Genomic DNA, 19153 nt, shown 5'->3' on the forward strand with positions numbered 1-19153 from the left:
TGAATGTCAAAAGGAGATTATCATGCAGTGCCTATGTACCTTGACTTAGCTAAGACATAGCCTCTCATTAAGCTCTTGGATCGTGAGGTGCATAGGGGGCCAATCTCCATGATGGACTTAATCTACAACATTATTTTTAGGGAATTTGAATGGACATAACTAACAGATCTCTGAGATAAGTCCTTACTAGACATAACTTTCTACTCATGATGCTATACTACCTCAAATTCTTGCATCCACACCAACACTCACTTCACAATTCTTACGTCCTACTCTTTAGCAAAGCAACTTACCTTGATACTGTACTCAAGAAAAACCAACGCCAGCCCAAGTCACAGTTCATATGGTTTTGTCATATTTTCACTTCATACTTATAATCTTTTTCCTTTTCGAAATCAAACAAAAAAAATCTTCAAACAATTAAACAGCTAATCAACGAAATGATTATCGTGCAATCCTTAATATTATTTTGTATGAAGATGCCTTGGCAATCATGGCTTCTCCACTTTCTTAATCTTGTTCAGAGTATGCCACAAGGTGGAATAACGTTGTACAAAATTGTGTCCATGGTCAGTGAAAACACTGACCTATGGTAGGCTCCAACCAGAGGCTGGCCCAATTACAATTTATTGGTTCATATATAATATTCTTCAATAACATATAACCAACCATCTTTTCGAGAGGAAAAAAAGACATCTTGGACAAACAAATACCTTTAAGCAAACTGGACAATAGTTTCCTTTCACAAATAATCTTCCGCAAGCATCACAGCAGGTATACCCTAAAAACCACCTGCAAACCAACACCATATCATGTCAAATTATGAATAAAGGCATTCCAATAATATATAGATTTTGTGTTACTGAGGTTTGGAGTAGTTGAAATGAAGAAATCTACAGTACCATGATTCCATAACTCAACACAGCACAAAATGTCGACCATATATGAAAGGGTTAAAGTCAGTGACATCCAGTACCTTGTGCTAAGACCACTTCCTGGGACAGTGGACCCACAGCTGTGACACCTTGTATGTTTTGGACACAAGTATGGTCCATGACTAACATTCTGCAAAGTAAATTGCCTAGTTGATATCTTAAACAGGCTTATATTGGATGAAGACTAACAATAATGCATACCTTATGTGGAGGCTGCTGACAATAGCAATGGTAAGCACCATCACACCTTTTACAAAACATTAACTTATTGGGATCACCTGTTCTTCGACAAACCTGATTTGAACAAAACAGCTACTTACAGTTGAGGTCATTGTTGGATCACAGAAAAGGAGATATACGACAAAGCCAAGCAAATTGATAGAAACCACATACATAAGCTTGTTTAGCATGCGGCATAGGCAGGTATCATGAGCAATCCACAAACAACACTATAAAAATCCTACCAAGTAGGATGGTTAACAGGGTACCAAATGGAACATTTCTTGCCATTGGGCTGTATTTTATTTTCCAAACACATGGCAGCCTTTTTTTCTTTTGTTGGAGAACCAGCATTGGTGGAAGCCGTGACCAGGGTGAGGACAGGACCAAACCCAGGTCATTAGTATCCAGCACCCAATAACTTTACCAACTTAGCCTGTTGGTACCCTCAAATGCGCAGCATTCATTATGCAAAATGATTGCAACAAGGAGAAATCTAGCATTGTACAACTTAATGGAACTCCAACTATAACTCAAAAAAGGGAATAGGCATAAAAATCAATTGAAGCTTGGATTAACCCCTAGACTAACAAGATTAACATGCAGTTTCGGGTTGGTAGTACTGAATGCAAAGCTAATCAATTGACCACTTCAACAATACTCCAAACCCTCTTAAGGACCTTGCTAAAGATGGTTTTCAACACCTCCTAAGGCACATATTCCAAAATTCACCAAATTTTCAAAGTTAAAGATGCCACTAAACTTTCCTCAAGGACCTTCACTAAATTTTGCAACAATCACCACTTTCTCTTTTGACCTTGGACACAATCCTAGACTCAGAAAAAACAAAAAAGAAAAATGGCAGGAATCCTGATGTAATATGAGATTAAGGCCCATCAGTTATGAACACACATGCAAAAAGAAGAAACCCAGACAACCAAAACCCCACAGAGATTTTTAACTAATGACCCTAAATACAAATGTTTGATGTGGTTTTGGCTGCTTCTCTTCATGCCTCTCAATGAATATCTCTAGAAGAATATTAGGAAAGTACAATTAGCAGCAATAAGTGCGCCAACAAATGTAGAAATTTATACAAAATCCACTTGAAAGTTAACTCCAGTAGTAATCTTGTTAATCCAAATAAAGAATCTTATGAAAACAAAAAAGTCATTTTTTGAATTCAATATTTGATGGTTTGGGACTTTGCAAGTAATAAAGTCAAGGTTCTAAGGTTTGTTTTTACTTTTTCTTCTGCCAATGCAATTACCAAATTTGAGCATCTAAAGCTCCAACATCATATCAAAACAGTTTCTTGAGCTTTCAAATTTACTCAACCAAATATTGCATAAGTGATTATAGGTTCAAAGCATCATATAACGAGAATGAGAGGGGTATTTAAAGATTGAAAGTGGAGAAAGAGAGCAGAAGGGATCAAAAAAGGAGAAAGGTAGAGAATCCAGGTAGAGTCTAAAATAGGAAATAAAAAAGATTAGAAAATGACGATGGGGTTGGTTAAATCGTGTGGGCTAGAGAAAGAGAGAGAGAGAGAGAAATATAAAAGAAAAAAACTCATATTATGTTTCCTAGTCTTTCATCATGGCCTGCAACAAATATTTAAAGACTAAAATTTAAGTTTTTTAAGGAAAAAAAAAAGCCTCCTGACTCTTGAACTACAACTTTATTGACTTTAATGACCATGATTTCCTAATTAGTAAATGCTTAACTCTTGGACTTTCTACACAAAATAGCATTTGTGATTACGTCGTATCACAAAGTTTTCCATGGTAGAAAGGAAAGACAAAACACCTTGGCAAACCATTTGCATGATTAGCAGATTCCAAATCAACTTTCATGCAATCAAATCCTTGCTAAAATCAGACACTCTAGGCAGTGACCTAACCATTCGACAAACATGAGTTTGTAATTACATGACCGATGGGCCTAGAGACATAGCATCTACAAATACTGTCTATCCCATATTTTGACAGGCGGGAATAAGCTGCATCCAGATTCTTAACATATTGGTAAGATGTGCCCTTTAAGACAATCAAAAGTAAATATGAAAAGCCAGCTTGAATCCAATATCTATATATCTGCTTAAGACTCATTTCAAAGTGACGTCTACCAAATATAAATTATGTAAAAAGGATTGAACAAGGCACAAATGTATAACTATATACAATTTTGTTCGGAAGGACAGCTTGGTGTTCCTTAATTTGGGAAGGAAAAATACTAACCTCACAAATGCGGCAAGACGGGCAAGCCCATGAACTCCAATGAAAAAGATCTGCAAAGAGAACAAGTTTATCGATGGAAGTATCAAAACAAGTTGCCAGCTTTGAAGTCTAGAAACAGAAACCTCTATGTTCAGCCCAACGTTTCAAGCAGCTCCTATGGTATTTCTTGCTGCAGATTTTGCATGAGAGCATCTTCATAGCTCCTACACTGCTGTCATTTTCTCCTGAAAAGCATATTCTGCACATAACCTTGACAGTGGAAAAGTTTTGATCTTCTATAGCAAGATGACTAGCTACCTCTCCTGGTGCCTCCTGAGAGAGAAAAGAAGCATACTCATATACTTCTCCATGAACAAATATTTCTTTTTATTTTTGGTTTGTTACACAATATTTCTTAACAATAAAAGATTGAGGGGAAAAGATAAAAGTATAAAATCAAAAACCAACAGAATTTTAGTAAGCTTAACATTTCACCAAACTGACAAAGAAAACTAAACACGATGGGCAGCCAAGTGTTTGATGTCACCATAACACAATTCAAACTACTTGGAGCAGCTGAGATATCTCCGAGATTGGGAATCTACAACCCTTCTAGAAAGTAAAGCAAGCTTAGCCATGTAAAAATGGTCGTCAAAGCAAAGAATTATAATTCACCAAAACAAGCAAAGAGTTATAATTGGCAAAGAATAATTGGGCACGATCACCTCATACAAAGTGGTTGAAATACAAATCAGAGATAGCAAATAAATAAGCACTAGTTAAATTAAGAATTGCATAAGCATGAATCTGAGATATGTCCATACAGCAAAAGCAGAATCTTGATTGTAGTGAACATTGGGAGCAAAGAATGCAAGTAACAAAGGGTTGAGACAGGTTCCCTTATTCAAAGGCATGCCAGTAGACATCATTTTAGGACTAGCTGCAAAAGGAACAGAAGGAACAGAATGTTATAAATAGGGAATATACTTATAAGAAAATCATCAGTAACTTTCTCGTTTAGTTTTTGTGATTGCTTGTCCTTTTATACATGGCAATGCCTATACTATGCCAATAGCATAACTAACCATGTTAGGATAGCCAATGGTGAGCCACTAAAGCAGATAATTCAAACCACTCATCATGATTTGCATAGTCCTAAATGCATAAAAATCAAAAGTATAACTGTTTGGGAAACTATAGCCTATGTATCAAAGTCAGCGCTAACAGAAAGTTTATAAATAACAAGGCAAAGGGCTATCCTGAACATGGAAAATATCCACTATAACCAATGTTAGCGCTAGGTGCTTTACAATGTTTATATGACAGTAAATGATGTAGATTACTGATCCAATTAGCCCACCATGCACTTTCGCATAAAAATATGAGAAAGCTAGTTATCTATTGGCAAAGGACAATCAATGTTGTCACAGTGCCCGCCTAGGCACCCAAGTGCCTAGATAGACCTAGATGTTGGGATCCCCGCACGCCGCAGAAAAATTCAGAACGCAGCGGAAGAGGCATGCGCGAGATCCCATTCATCGCATGAACGTATTTTAAAACCGATGTTCGTAAATAGATTAGGATTAAAATATTTTTATAAGATTAGGAAGATCATATCTTCATCTTGTGCGGGTAGATAATCACCGCAAACTAATGATCGTGGTATTTGTTGAAGGTTCGTTTAAAGCCACACACGCGTCCGGCCTCTACGGGTATCCACACGAGGCAGAGGACCAATCAAAGCTTTTGAATCTCTCCGAGGTGCTAGCTCCCTTGCAGAGATTACTTTTGATGGCTGAAATCCTTTCTCCTTGCAGCAACCAACACCTTGATTGCTCTCTCTTAAGGAAGAAGAAGAGGAGAGGGAAGAATCAAAAAGAAGCACGCTTGCTGCCTTTTATTTTGATGGAAGAACGAAGAGTGGATTGGAGCCACACGCCACCCTTTTTTTTTCTTAGGGCTCGTTTGGTTCGCGGGAAGCATTTTCCCTCCTAGGAATATGATTCCTGAAAAACAAATTCCTAGGAAGAGGATGCCTAGGAAAATACTTTTGGCATGTTTGGTTGACTAAGGGAAAGTAACAAATTTCCAAAGTGCTTATGTTTGGTTGGCCATCCACTTTCCTATGAAAGTTATGTATAATTCCTATGCCCTTAATAAAAATTAGGTCTTTAATGCCTCTTTAATGCTTTTTTAATGTTGAATGGCCTTTTTGGAAAAAAGTAAAAATGGAGTGATTTCCACCTCATAGAAAAGTAACTTTCCCATGTTTCTCATGGGAAAGACTTTCCCATGAAATGTGGAAATCATATTTCCGTGGAAATCATATTCCCGTGGGAATCATATTCCAATGGGAATACAACTTTTCCATCCTCTCCTTTGAAAACTCCAACCAAACAAGAGGCATCTCATTACTTTCTCGTTGACCACACTTTCCCCCCTTCTTTTCCCGCGAACCAAACGAGCCCTTATTGCTTGCAGCTATAAGAGGGAAGAGAGGAGGGCTTCACGGCTGAAAAGAAGAGTCCCTAGGGCTCCACGTTCTACCCCCTTATTCCCTCTTTTGATTAGGCATGTGGAGCTCCTAAAATTTAGGAGCTCCAAACTTATCTCCAAAAGGGGCGTACGCCCCTCTTTGTGCTGCACAAAGAAATAAGGAGAGGACGGGCGCCCCTCCTCTTGTCTGCAATCATCCCTTTCCAAAAGGGATTAGGTGGCTCTCTCATAAGTGAGTCCTAATCTAATTAGATCTCAACCAAATTATGAACCAAATTGGACTTATCCATAAGAGTCCTAATCCAATTAAGACCCAATTCAATCATGACTCAATTGAACTTTTCAATCCTAATCCAATTAGGAGTCATCTTAATTTATTAGATCAAAATTAATTAGGACTTAAGGAATCCTAATTTAATTAGGACTCATATAATTTTAGTCCTAATCTAATTAAGACTTTACGAATCCTACTCCAAGTAGGACTCTAATTTAATTTGAAATTCTAATCTAATTAGGATTCTAGGAGTCCTACTCCAAGTAGGACTCTAATTAAATAAGATCAGGCCCAATTAATTAAATCCAATTGATTCAATTAAATTGCAATCCAATTGCAATTATTTCTTATTCAACTCACTAACTCTTAGCGGATTACACCAATTATCAATCAAATTGATAATTATGAACTATTTGAAATTCCAAATCACAATTCAACCATCGGATCGGTCAATACCTCTAATATGTGTAACCCTATAGGTTCTATTCTATCTGGTAGTGAGATATATTGCGATCTCTATCACAATATCATTGAAAACTCCTTTCAATGGATTGAAAAAATTCCAACTCAACTCACCAGGGATCAGGGATCATCGACCATAAAGATAGTCTATGTGAGTCTCACCATCCACCAGTGACACCTAGCAGCATGTACTGGCAATCCAGCAGAATGGAATAATGAACCTCTAGGTATAGTTATCGTATGATACAGTCCTTCTATCGTGGATCCCTACAAGACGGAGGCCATGGATAACTCGTCAAACCTCATCATCTGTCATATGTTAAAATTTATTCGACTTAAGTTCGAGAAAAGAAAACTTCTTTTCCACTGTACATACTGCCCCGACCGAGGTCTTACGAACTCAGTCTTATAAATCATATAGGATCACTCCTTATCTACCAAGATCGATAGATTCTATGTAGATGCATACCCTACTTCTACAGTGAACCTACCGCAGCCAATCTATACTACAAGGATCTGTATGGCTAGAGACCATGTATACGTGCAGTCAAACTCCAACAATCTCACTGTGAATAGCCGAAGCACTGCAGGTCAAAGAACCAGTCACACTACTGCAACATCAAGTAATTCACTGACGAGTGGATAGACATCCAAGTGTCTTCTTGCTTTGGTCACGCTCAGTACCCTTGTTCTCTAATAAGCACCTACACTATCACTTCAGTGTCCCTACACTGTGGACTCGAGACTCGTCCGCCCATAAGAAAAGTGATATGTGCACTGATCTCATCGGATCAATTACCGTCTTCGTGATGATCCATTGATCAAAAGCATTTAGAAATTAATCACCAATGACACATGGCTCAAATTCTTAACTCTTGAGAATATGCATTATCTTATTAATTCCTTTGACGATTCATAGACACATACACAATACGAATGAAAAAGATGCCCATTTATTATTTAATAATAATAAAGTCAAGTACAAAACTATGTTCCAGAATTAATAATGTATCAGCTAGATTGGTTTCTAGGGCATACATCTAATACTAGATTCCCTAGGCAAGGCCCACCAAGATGGCTCAAAGCATGGGCACTCATCTAGTGTTATGGGTGCCTACTTGGGCTGCTTAGTTATGCTAAGCAGTCGCCTAGCCTAGCCTAGTGGACTACAAATCAAACCAAATGCTAGTGCATCTAACTCGGATTGGGTCACGTCAAACCACAAAGAGAAAAAAGGAAGATAAAGAGGCGATTAGGTTCGATGCCCCTACCATCCCAAGGGCTCCCATACCTCTCCTCTTCCCTATCCTCTCTCATCCAAAGCTCACACGATGTCGTAGTGTGGCTTGCGACAAGCTAGCAGCATGATTCTCCCCTCTCCCACTCTGATGCGAGAGCATCCAAGAAGTTTGCTTCACTAGCTACTTTTAGTATGTTATTTTGTTATTTTATTTTAGTGTACGGTTAGTAATGATGACTCTAGTGATATTAAGTAGTCATGTGACTAGCATGTGAACTTTAATGAGTTTGGCTGGCAAAGATTAGATGGGGTTATTTGTCATCAAGGGTTAGGATTAGAGAGCTGCTGTACACTAGCATACATAGTCTTCTAGACTCTAATTAAGCAACCATCTTTCTTGTTTCAGATGTTAAGGGTTTACAAACCATAAAATCCATTATTTTTGTTCCTGTTTCAATCTTGCTGAATTTAGCCCCTGTTTTACTGTCTACTTACTGTCTTTACTTCAAGCACTACACCAAAGTGATATCAGAGCCAAAGGATCCTAAGGTTGCATTAGGATTTTGTTTATATGGTTGGACATGGTAGAGGCCATGTGGAGAACATGTGGGTTGTAGAATCTTTACAGTGGTACGAACATGTGGGAGCCCATGTGGAGAATCCAGAAGGTGACCATGATCTCTTAGACGTGCTGGAAGGTGGTCTTGAGGATGACAGTGATGATGGAAACATGAAAACCACTTTTATGTACGAGGTAGACTGGAAGATCAGTTAGTACATGCCCTTCTTTTGACTTCTTGTTTTTTCCTCCACAACCAAGGAAGTAAGATAGCAATGTTTGACACTTTACTTTGTGTTTTCTGCAAATTTTTCTTGTTTATTTTTTTGCTTCTGCATCTACTCAAAAGTAGTCAAACATAATTAACAAAAGGGAACAAATAGTAATTTCTATTATAGAAGAGGGAAAGGTGATATTTCAAAGACTAAATTCACTTTTGCTTTTAATAGTTATCTTAAAATTTATACTTAATTTTTGTGTTTCCTGGTAGTAGTTTAGTAGTAAATAGGAACTAATAAAAGAGAGAGTATAGTAATCTCTATTGTAAAAGAAGAAAAAAGTTTCAAATCCTAAACTTTGAAGTTTTGCTTTGTTTGATATGAGTAGGAAAGGAAGAGAAGAAATAATAACTTTGCTCTCTTCTATACTTCATTTTTTTTTATTTTCCGCTTTTGTTGTTTTATTTTGCCCTAGCCTTTGGTGAAAAAGAAATCTGGCCTTGTTTTCGTTTTTGAAATATTTTGCTTTGAGTCAAACTATTGTGTTAATTATTCCATTATATCTTCGGATCATGCGATACGGATACCATAGTTTAGTGAGAAAAATGCAAGTTTTAATCAATAACTGAAATAATGAAGTTATAAATTATTTTGTATTTTTTTTACAAATTTTTTAGCTTGGTTGGTCATCAAATCACCTAGGCTACAGGAGGGTCCATTGCCTAGGGTCGCCTAGGCTATTTGATAATTACAAAGACTATCTAATAAAGAACAAAGGACTCAAAATACCTAGCATGACTTAATTCCCATTCTACATGGGAGCACATAAATGAAACTAATGAAAATCCACCTAAGGATATTGATATCTTTCTCAAGCTATGCATGAAATCACAACTGTTGTCAAGTGTCTCAAAAACAGTTGGACCTCCCACACGTGTAACAAAATTATATGAATGCTAATCCTTACACTAAATAAAAGTGGCTATGTTCCCCAACTTCAGAATTTCAATGATACCTATTAGATTTCTATCTTAACGACCATCTAAGTTTCTACTAAAAAGGACCCTAACATTTCTAGACTGCACAAACTCCTTAAAATTCCCACAATTCCACACATAATAAGTATACAATTTCCTTCAAAATCCAAACTATAGTGACTTGTCAATCATAGCATACATATATACTTGAGCTTATTAACATTAAGTATCTAATATACCAAATAAATCTTAAACAATTTTATGAGGAAGAAATATTAGCACTTCCATGCTAAAATCTTTTTTTTTTCAAATTTATTCTTAATCTAGAATTTTTTCGTAGTAGCCATGTGCATTTGCACATGCATTATAAACTCTTGAATTATTCTAATTTGTTCCTTGGGCATATGATTCATAGAATTATTCTCAACCATAGAAGAAATTGAAATTATTCTATAATTTTTTCTGATTTATTCACAGATTTTATTGCAACTAATTCAAGAAACACTTACAGGTAACAAATAAATTATGCCTCATGATGCTAGAGGTGGTTGAGTTTTTATTGTTCCCATGTGATTTTTTTAACATGATTAGAGATAAAAATATATAAAGAACTTAGGTTGTTTATATTTTTATTGGATTTTTCCCCTGGTCCTTTCACACATTGCAGACCAATCCTAGGTGGTCCCACATCAAGGAAGAGGTCTCACCATACAGCAAGATCATGCATGTAGATGATCCAACAGCTTGCCTCAAAAGGTGACATAGATCTTATAGAAGCCTCAAGAGAACATGATAGCTGGTGCTATTTCCACAATGAAATTGTTGACTCTTTCATCATGGAGATCCTTTCCACTTCCTCAAAGTTGAACAAATGTATGGCTAAAATTTTCTCTACTAAATTTCTACATGTGGTATTAGCCTCTATCTTTAAATCATATATTTAAAGCACTCATGTTCTTATATGGAATGTTTATCCAAACTGACCAAATTGTCAGGATTGCACCCAACCATGAGAATCAACTATCACTTTGAGAGATTATCACTTGGTGGCATAAACCACATACACTATTTCATAACAAAGAGTTACGAAAAAAAGAGTGAATTTTTCACAAAGTTTAGGATGGCAGTATAAAAGATTCATGTACGCTGAAGTCTTTGTTTAGCATTTTTCTCTTAAATCACATAAACAAATATTAGCTAGATAAATGTAAAGTATAGTCCTGCTAACAGTCAGCATTAAGCAACCACTCCCTGTTTATTTACCAAAAAAGAAAATTAATTACTTCCAGAAAGCATTAGGTGAAAATGCCTCAAATATGCAACCATAAGCAAAAGGTAAAAGGAAAAATAGAATTTCCAACATAAAAATTGCATGTTGTCTAGCCATAAACAACTTTGCTACCACATCTTGTTCTACAATGTCATTCTAGTTATCAATCTTCAAAATGATCAACGGAAAGAAATAACCTCCACGTGAGCAGAGGCATATATTATTTGGTCAGAACTATGACAGCAAAGTCAGGCAGAAGGATTTCGATTAATCTGATAAAGAAAGCGTATTGAGGTACAAATGGACAATGCAGATCAAATTATGTGGCACTGCATGAAATGGATGCAATAACTTATTACAGATAATATCTGAGATAGAAAGATAGCTTATGAAGTTGCAATAGTTCACAACCATGTTCTATTAAAGGCCTTGAAACTTCAGTAAGAAGGATGAATGGGCCAAATGCATACAGATGGCATCATCTGGTGCTCATATGATTGGCTAAGACAGGTTGCTCCCTTGTGGAATAGGTCGGTTTGGCAGCATATTTACATGAAGTAGTTGGGGCATGTGCCAATTAAAGCTGCGAGAATACAGGCATCTCTTCTAAAGGTGATGGGTCTCACATTACTTCCTTATTAAGGCTGCATTTGATTTAGTTTAAGGGAGGGTTGAATGAAATAAAGGCCTCTTTAACCCATTTGTTCCACTTTAATCCACCAAAAACTCAAAAAGTAAACTATTTTTTTCCACAAGCAAAGTGAACATTTAGAAAAGTCGGCGAGCGATTTATTCCACCTTATAGAAATCTATTCCATCCTACAAGCTGAAGTAGTTTATTTCGGAGTAAAGTGGGTTAGAAGTTAAGCCATTTACTCTAAGTTAACCAAATTTGCAAGGAAATGCACACTAAGGATGTTGATAAGTAGTAATGTGAAGTTAACAGCGCATGTAACCAAGCTTGTGAAGCTTTCTTCAACATATCCCTCGCAATAAGAGAAAGCAAAACAACAAACTTTCAACAGTAAGTATCAAAGCCACAGCTTTCATGCTATCAAAAATGAAAGGCACCCCCTCTATGCTGTGGCATTCTCGCTAGGCATATATTTCTTAAGTGCCTGATTCCTGTGATACATTGTTCCATAGTGTTTCATATCTACACAGAAGAAGCAGTGCTACTAACTTGTCGTCCAATTATCAGTGCAGATAAATTCTGTTGCTTGTTCTAGCTATTTGCTTATGTGTATGACATATCAAATTCTGCATGGTATCCACAACTCAGGATGTGTCCTAGCCGCCCTTCCACATATAAAGAAAATTAAAGTCCATACTTCACAAAGCATGATGTTATCAAGTGTATTACATTCTTACTTCAAGTCAAATTGGAAACTAGACTTATGGCACAAAGTATAATATTTTTTCCCTTACAAAGTTTTTTAATTCATGCACTTAATGCCAGATATCACTAGGGTTATGGAAATACGGAAAATGATACATCAAGAGCATTTCAACTAAATTTCCAACAATTTGAACAATTCGAGGTATCCCAAACAAAATGTGACAAGGGACCCCATTAAGTTGATAGCGTATATGGACTCAAATGTTGCTAAAGTCATCTGCTATAACTCTGGACTTAGCATGAGGTCAATAATACATTGCCTGAAGTTTGTATGCTTGAGAGGAAATGATATTTGTACCATTAGTGACATGTAAAACTTAACTAACGAGCTTTAGACCCTCTAAGTAAGCTCAGTGTATTAAGATAGGATCCATCAAAATTTAGAAATGTTTGACAAGCGGCTATGAGCATGACACATACCCTGCATGAGTTGATATCAGGTACTACACCAGAACTGTTACATCCACACAAAGAAGCTTTATTTTGAGCTAGTTAACAAAAAAAAGTGTTGAATTGGATATAAAACCGGTGGTGCACTGGTACAACATTAGTGCACAACCGTTTAAATTCAAGCAAGGGTCGTTCAAACTGGTGGATCTTAAAAAATATGTCCAAAATACTGTCATATCCATAATAATTGCAGAAAATTATGTCAATCACATTCCTACACATACTCCTACGAACATTAGTACGAAATTGTGCATAGCAGAACAAGATAATATAAGTGACAGAAAGGAAGTTGTTATTCAACATACCATGCTTAAGGAAATTCTGCATGAATCATAAAAAAGAATTTTATACGATTGGATTTGAATATCCGCTTCAGTAAATTATGTTTCTCAAACCTCAACTCCGGGTAACAAGAAAATAGACTTGAGAAAAAACCCTAATTTCTCAAACCAGAACTCCAGGTAACAAGATCACGAAGTATGACCAAACCAATAGCCGATTAAATTGACAAAAATAACTAAAAATTCATTGTTTTTATAGAAGCAACAACAAGAGCCCGAAAACCCCAACAGAAATCAAACCAAGAGGTAGAAGAGAGAGAACCGCACTCACCGCAGCACCCCCACCCTCTAATCTCCGGACATAATCCTCGGCCGCCAGCGACGCGGCCACCGCCTGCCGCTGCATCGCCGCACGCTTGGCCTCCCCCCGGCCGCCGCCTCCCCCATCCTCCGCTCCCGGCGGTGGGGCCGGATGGGGCACCACCTGGGGGACCAGCACCTGGACGGTGGCCACGGCGGAGCCCCCATCCGCCCTCACTGTCCACGGATCCCGCAGGAACTCCTCGAGCGCCTCGACCTCCTCCAAGAACTCAACCCTTGCCTTCTCGCTCCGCAGCTCCGCCGGGAATCCGAGCTCGCAATAGCAAATCCTCCGGCTGCCACCCAAAGAGAGCGAGAAAGAGAGTGAGATAAGAATTGAGACGCGACTGAGCTCGAGAAAGAGGGGGAGAAGACCAAGTAATGGGGCAAGCGACGTGAAAAGCCATCAGATCTGGGGAGAGGGAGGAGTTTTTCTGGCGGGGGGTGTCGCTCCCGTGATCGATTTGAAAAAATTGAGAGGAATTAGAAAGAAAATAAAATAATAATAATAATAATGATAATAATAAGTGAGGGAAATAAGGTAGGGATTATTCTGACACAGAGGGGAAGCCAGGAAGAGGAGGGGATGGGGGGGATCGGTAGCGAGATGGGTTACAAGTAAAACTATTTCTTTGGGTGGGAGTATGCGACCGTGTATATATTATGCTGTGGGAGAAGGAGTCTTGTGGTTGAGAAGGTTCATCTCGACCGACCATTGTAGCGATTAGGGTCAATTGGAAGGCAAAGATTGCAGGAGTACCAGATCTTCTGTATGCATGGCAGCATGGGATATAGGGACTTGTGTAAAGCGTTAGATTGCGCTGACTCGTCTCGACCGTCAACTAGCATTAAGATGGAGAATATTGGTGATGTTGGCTTAACTTAGAAAGAAATATAGGGTCTTGGGCACAAGCAAAGGACCTCCAAGGTCGAGTAGAGATTTAAAAAAAAGGACTGCAAAATAAATATACATATACATACATACATACATACATCCATACATATATATACTAAATTATTGTTGTTGTAGAATATTTTGAATTTATTAAAATAAAAATAATGCATAGTATTCATAAAAATATACTTTTGGGTGGGACTCCACCCTCGATCACTCCACTTTTTCAATATTTTTTATATTTAAAATATGGATGTACGATTTTTTTTGTTGAATTGGATATATTATTTAGTTCTTATATAAATACATCCATAAGAAGCAACGTACAAAATATTCAAAAATTAAGTAGAAGCCACGATTGTAAAAGTCCATAAAATAGTCCCTATATGATTAACCACATAAACCACAACCCAATCAACCGCCCTATTTACTTACCTATAAATATTTGTTATCTCAAAAGAATAAAAGGCGGTGACTATTTACCAGTAATCTTATACTAGATGATGGGAGCTAGCCTCTAGAAGTAAGAAAGTCGATAGTCATCTAACAACTGTCGATGAATCCCCCTCCAAAATGGTTCATAGCGCTCTTAAAATTTTATAGTATATGTCAAACCATCTAATGCTTCTCACAGTTATGCAATCAATAACGTAGTATTAAAGATCTGAACTCCACCTCTAGCTATAAATAAATCCATAGAGTTCCTGATAACAAAACATGAACCACCATGCAAAATGCTAGTTTGTCTATATCAAATAATGTTCAATAGCTCATAAATTGGTTACAAAAATAGGATCCTGATTAACTAGATTAAGTGTGTACATCATAAGAAATTTGATTTGACATACCACAAGATATTTATGGCCATAAAAATGGGTAAAGATTGTCTTTTTATTGATAAAAATTTATCAATAACAGTTTTTTTTTTCCATTAGAACATCCCTTCATGTATGCTATGCACAATTATTATTGAAATAGAAAAGGATAATAATATACAAGTTTATAGATTTAAAAATTTGATACCAATTCGCTATCTTTAATATGGACGCATTCTTACCACCAATCAAATCAAAAATAATATCCATATCATATCTAACTTCCTCTTACCCTAGAAGCTAAATATTACATAATTAAATAATTAGTGATATAAAAATTTGTCGAGACTAAGTTACTGTTAAAGAAACTTATTTGGGTACGACCAGGTTAACAGATTGAAATGCAAGATAATTATAGATTTCAAGCTTAATTTCCAATATTTACACCACTAAAAGTATAATGAAAGTTCTAGTTGGATTAGATATTTGGAAGGTTGAAAAAGGAACCGCCAAAGAAAATATGGAATTATATTTTCACCAATTTATATGTAAATTCATATTTGATATCTCCAACTCTCTGAGAATTGTGTGATAATGATAAGAACCTAACAATTGACTTATACAACTAATATTTGTTAGGAGAGTCAACATTTCTTTGAAGTATATTAACTTTTAGAATACTAAATATACATAATCTCATGTAAACAAATTATATAATGATTCCTAAGCAACTGAAGTATGAGTACATAATTAAAGAGGTTCAATACAAAAAAAAAAAAAAAAAAAAAAAAAATCTCTTAAATTAATAAATGAATTGGGTCAGGAATGATACAAATGGTATAACTATTGGCGTAGAAAATGATTATCACGGATAATCCTATACAGCATGAGGATGCATAATACTTTTATGTTGGTCTCGAAACCAAAAAATATATAATTATTTGATGGTTTTTGTGAACTTCTAGTGAATGCAATGTGATTTTAACAAGTCATTCTCTCCTTATTTGTTTTATTTATTTTGGCCCTATCTTTAATTTACTATTCATATGCATTGTTTGTTGTGGTATAGATTAGGTGTGAAATTAATTCTAATTTGATTTTGAATATAATGTGTTTATTTAAAACCTAAAAATATATATAGCTCTAAAAGTTCTACAATCTATTATAAATAGGGAACCGTCATGCCATTATTTTAATTCGCTTCATTTATTTAAAACCTAAAATTTGTGTGTTTGTTCTCAAAAATCATCACAAACTGTCCTATCCTAAGGCTCACTATTGACTTCAAGAGAGAGATTGATGAGAAAGGCATTAATTAACTATAAGTTCAATGAGATCTAAAACCATTATTCTCCAAGTACATTATGACTTCTAATTTGGAATGAATTTTATCCTTTGCTCAAAGTAGAAAATTATATATTTGGATGATGACACATTGCATGTTTTAATTTTCTACGTACCGAATTGCATTGTTCTTTTGAATCATATATGCATAGATCTTACTTTGGTTTGTCTACATGACTTTCATAAATAAAACTCCCATTTAAATATATTTTAAATCTTTATAAATTTATTTACATTAGTTGATGTTTGATAAATGTCTTGATGTTTTGTTATCTTGGTGCTTGCTAGCCATTTATTACATAGTACATTGTGGGAAGAGAAGAGAAAGGGATTTGGGAAGTACCTCAAGTAGGACAGTTTGCGTCAATGGTTGAATAGAATTGGATATTTATCTATTTTTATATTTTTTATATTTAGGTTTAGATACCATTTCTCATGGTTTAGCAACAAAAAAATAAGGACCATCATCCGATATTTTAGTAGAATTGGGTTACCATCACCCCAACAATAGTTTATAGTATAGTTATCTCATAATTTCTTTATTTGACTCATTTCTACTTCAATAATCTATTTTTGACATGCCAAAAATAAAAATATTTATAAATTATATAAAAAATGAGGATTAACTAGATTATAGCTTAACAAATGAAGTAAAGATAAAGAATTGTAGAAAAAAATAAAGATCAAGACTAAAGCAATTGTTACAACACTCTAAACATTATTTTATATCCTAAATATAACTCTCAATATTTTTTAGGAAAAATAAAAAGACACTCCCGCAAGTTTAGGTGAGAAACATATTGACCCCAAAAGTTTAAATCTTTTTAATAAATCACCATAACATATGTTTTGTGCCAATGTGGTATAGCCATCTATCTTCATTAGAAATTGTTGTCATGTGATCATCACGTGATAACTTAACAAGCCTCCTACCCTGAAATGCCTTTCCCACTAATTTCGAACCAAGTTATAGTTTTGGCACGAAGAGAAAGGGATCATGGGGCATTTATGTGACCCTCTTCTCCCTTCCCACTAATTTTTCAACTAGGTTTTTTTGGCACCACTAGTAATCTCGATATGTTTGAGATGGGTGAGGATGGAAAGATAAAAAGTGAGCGAGGAGAGAGAAATAGAGAAACATAAAGAAGAATTCTATCAAAAGCTCCAAAACCTTGATGGGTTTGAGCAAAAACTTTGGCCAAAGATCCGAACAAAGCTCAATCCAAGGCTTCTTCATGCATTGCAACTATAGATTGAAGGCTCCTTTGAAAATCTTATAGACCATAACTAAACTTAAGTGGCAATTCTATGGATGCTCGATATACGAGGTATGGTGCTTGTCGATTCCTAATTAATTTTTCATCTGAGTTCTTATGAATTTATATAATTTTTACTGCATATAAGAAGAGGATATAGCTTTTCATGATGGCATGACCCTCCATCCTCACCACATACAAGAGAGGTCATTAATAAGTTGATCTAGAAAAATAAGTTGCTATAGAATATAATCCGGAAAGTGTTTGGCATAGTGCTCGATTGTTTCTTTGATGGCATAGGGGTTGTCGTGGCACTCTAGTGGAGTGGTAGGAAGTGAGTGCTAGGGTTAGCATGAAGGGATTCACTCCATAAGCACCTCTAGATCAAGTAATTAGGCGCGAGGGACACTAAATATTTCCATACTAAACTTGAAGGAGTCTCTCTTTATATTTTACCAAGAATGTAATAAATAGAAATATTTGCTTTTCTGCGTTAGCTCTGTCTTTTTCTCTAATATTTATAAACTAGAATATGCTACAGTATTTTTGTGGAGTGATTGATTAAAACCCTATTTGATTTTGATGAGCTCAAAGCATTTGAGTATATTTCTTGTTTACTAATGAATTCAATTAAGTGTTTCAGTGAAAATCTTGTCTAAGTATCTCAAGACTTGGTTCATAATTTTTGGATAAGTTAAGAAGTCAGCTTGAACCAAAGTCTGAGACTCGAGTCGACTCCAGAGTATCACGAGTCGACGCCAAGCGTATCAAGTTCACTGGCACGAGCTCGAGTCGACTCCGGATCAGTACGAGTCGACTCCGACTGGGAACAGACAGACGAACAGAAAGCTTCAACTCAGAACCTGTCAACGAGTCGACTCCCGAAGTGTGCGAGTCGACTCCGATGTTCACCGAGTCGACTCCAGGGTAGTAAGAGTCGACTCCAAGAGGAATACAAAGAAAAAGTCAGAGAGCAGTTTTCGGATCTGAGATTCGAGTCGACTCTAGTGGAACGCGAGTCGACTCCGATGGTTGGCAGGTCGACTCCAAAGACAGCAAGAGTCGACTCTCAGCAGTACACAAAGAAAAAGTCAGAGGGCAGATTCTGGACTCTGAGATTCGAGTCGACTCCCGCATTACGCGAGTCGACTCCGAGACTCCGCGACCACAAAGAAGACAGAAGACCAAGTTACTGCCTCTGAGATTCGAGTCGACTCCCAGACAGCTAGAGTCGACTCCAAGGCAGCTTCACATCAAATGGGCAGAAGACCAAGTTTCGGAAACTGAGAGCCGAGTCGACTCCGAGGAAGCTCGAGTCGACCCCAAGACTGGACGAGCCAAAAAGACAGAAGATAGGGAGTTCGGGCTCTGAGCGCCGAGTCGACTCCCCGGATTGACGAGTCGACTCGAGTGGACCAAATTCAAAAATAGATCCACGGACTCCATGGGATGAGCCGACTCCGAGAAAGCCAAGTCAGCTCCAG

The 19153-nt window shown here is 36.6% G+C and overlaps 1 protein-coding gene across 3 annotated transcripts in view; it reads right to left on the reverse strand.

The window, feature by feature from the left end:
• The window catches only part of LOC120103723 (uncharacterized), a 47366-nt gene extending 33457 nt beyond the window's left edge, over positions 1-13909 (reverse strand). For 2 of the 3 annotated variants that reach the window (XM_039122647.3, XM_039122648.3), the window contains exons 1-7: positions 13735-13909; positions 13331-13655; positions 3517-3706; positions 3395-3444; positions 1137-1229; positions 977-1065; positions 714-792 (exon numbers count right to left, since the gene is read on the reverse strand). In XM_039122647.3, the coding sequence (XP_038978575.3) occupies positions 714-792; positions 977-1065; positions 1137-1229; positions 3395-3444; positions 3517-3706; positions 13331-13655; positions 13735-13766 (858 nt within the window). In that variant the 5' untranslated portion in view covers positions 13767-13909. Of the gene's footprint in view, positions 1-713; positions 793-976; positions 1066-1136; positions 1230-3394; positions 3445-3516; positions 3707-4197; positions 4310-13330; positions 13656-13734 lie in introns of those variants that run through there. The other variant, XM_089924283.1, reaches the window with a different exon arrangement.
• Positions 13910-19153: the final 5244 nt, after the last annotated feature.

Source organism: Phoenix dactylifera, chromosome 7 (genome assembly GCF_051530095.1).
Source record: "Phoenix dactylifera cultivar Ajwa chromosome 7, Ajwa_hap1_PhDact_Kaust_v1.1, whole genome shotgun sequence".
NCBI lineage: Eukaryota > Viridiplantae > Streptophyta > Magnoliopsida > Arecales > Arecaceae > Phoenix > Phoenix dactylifera.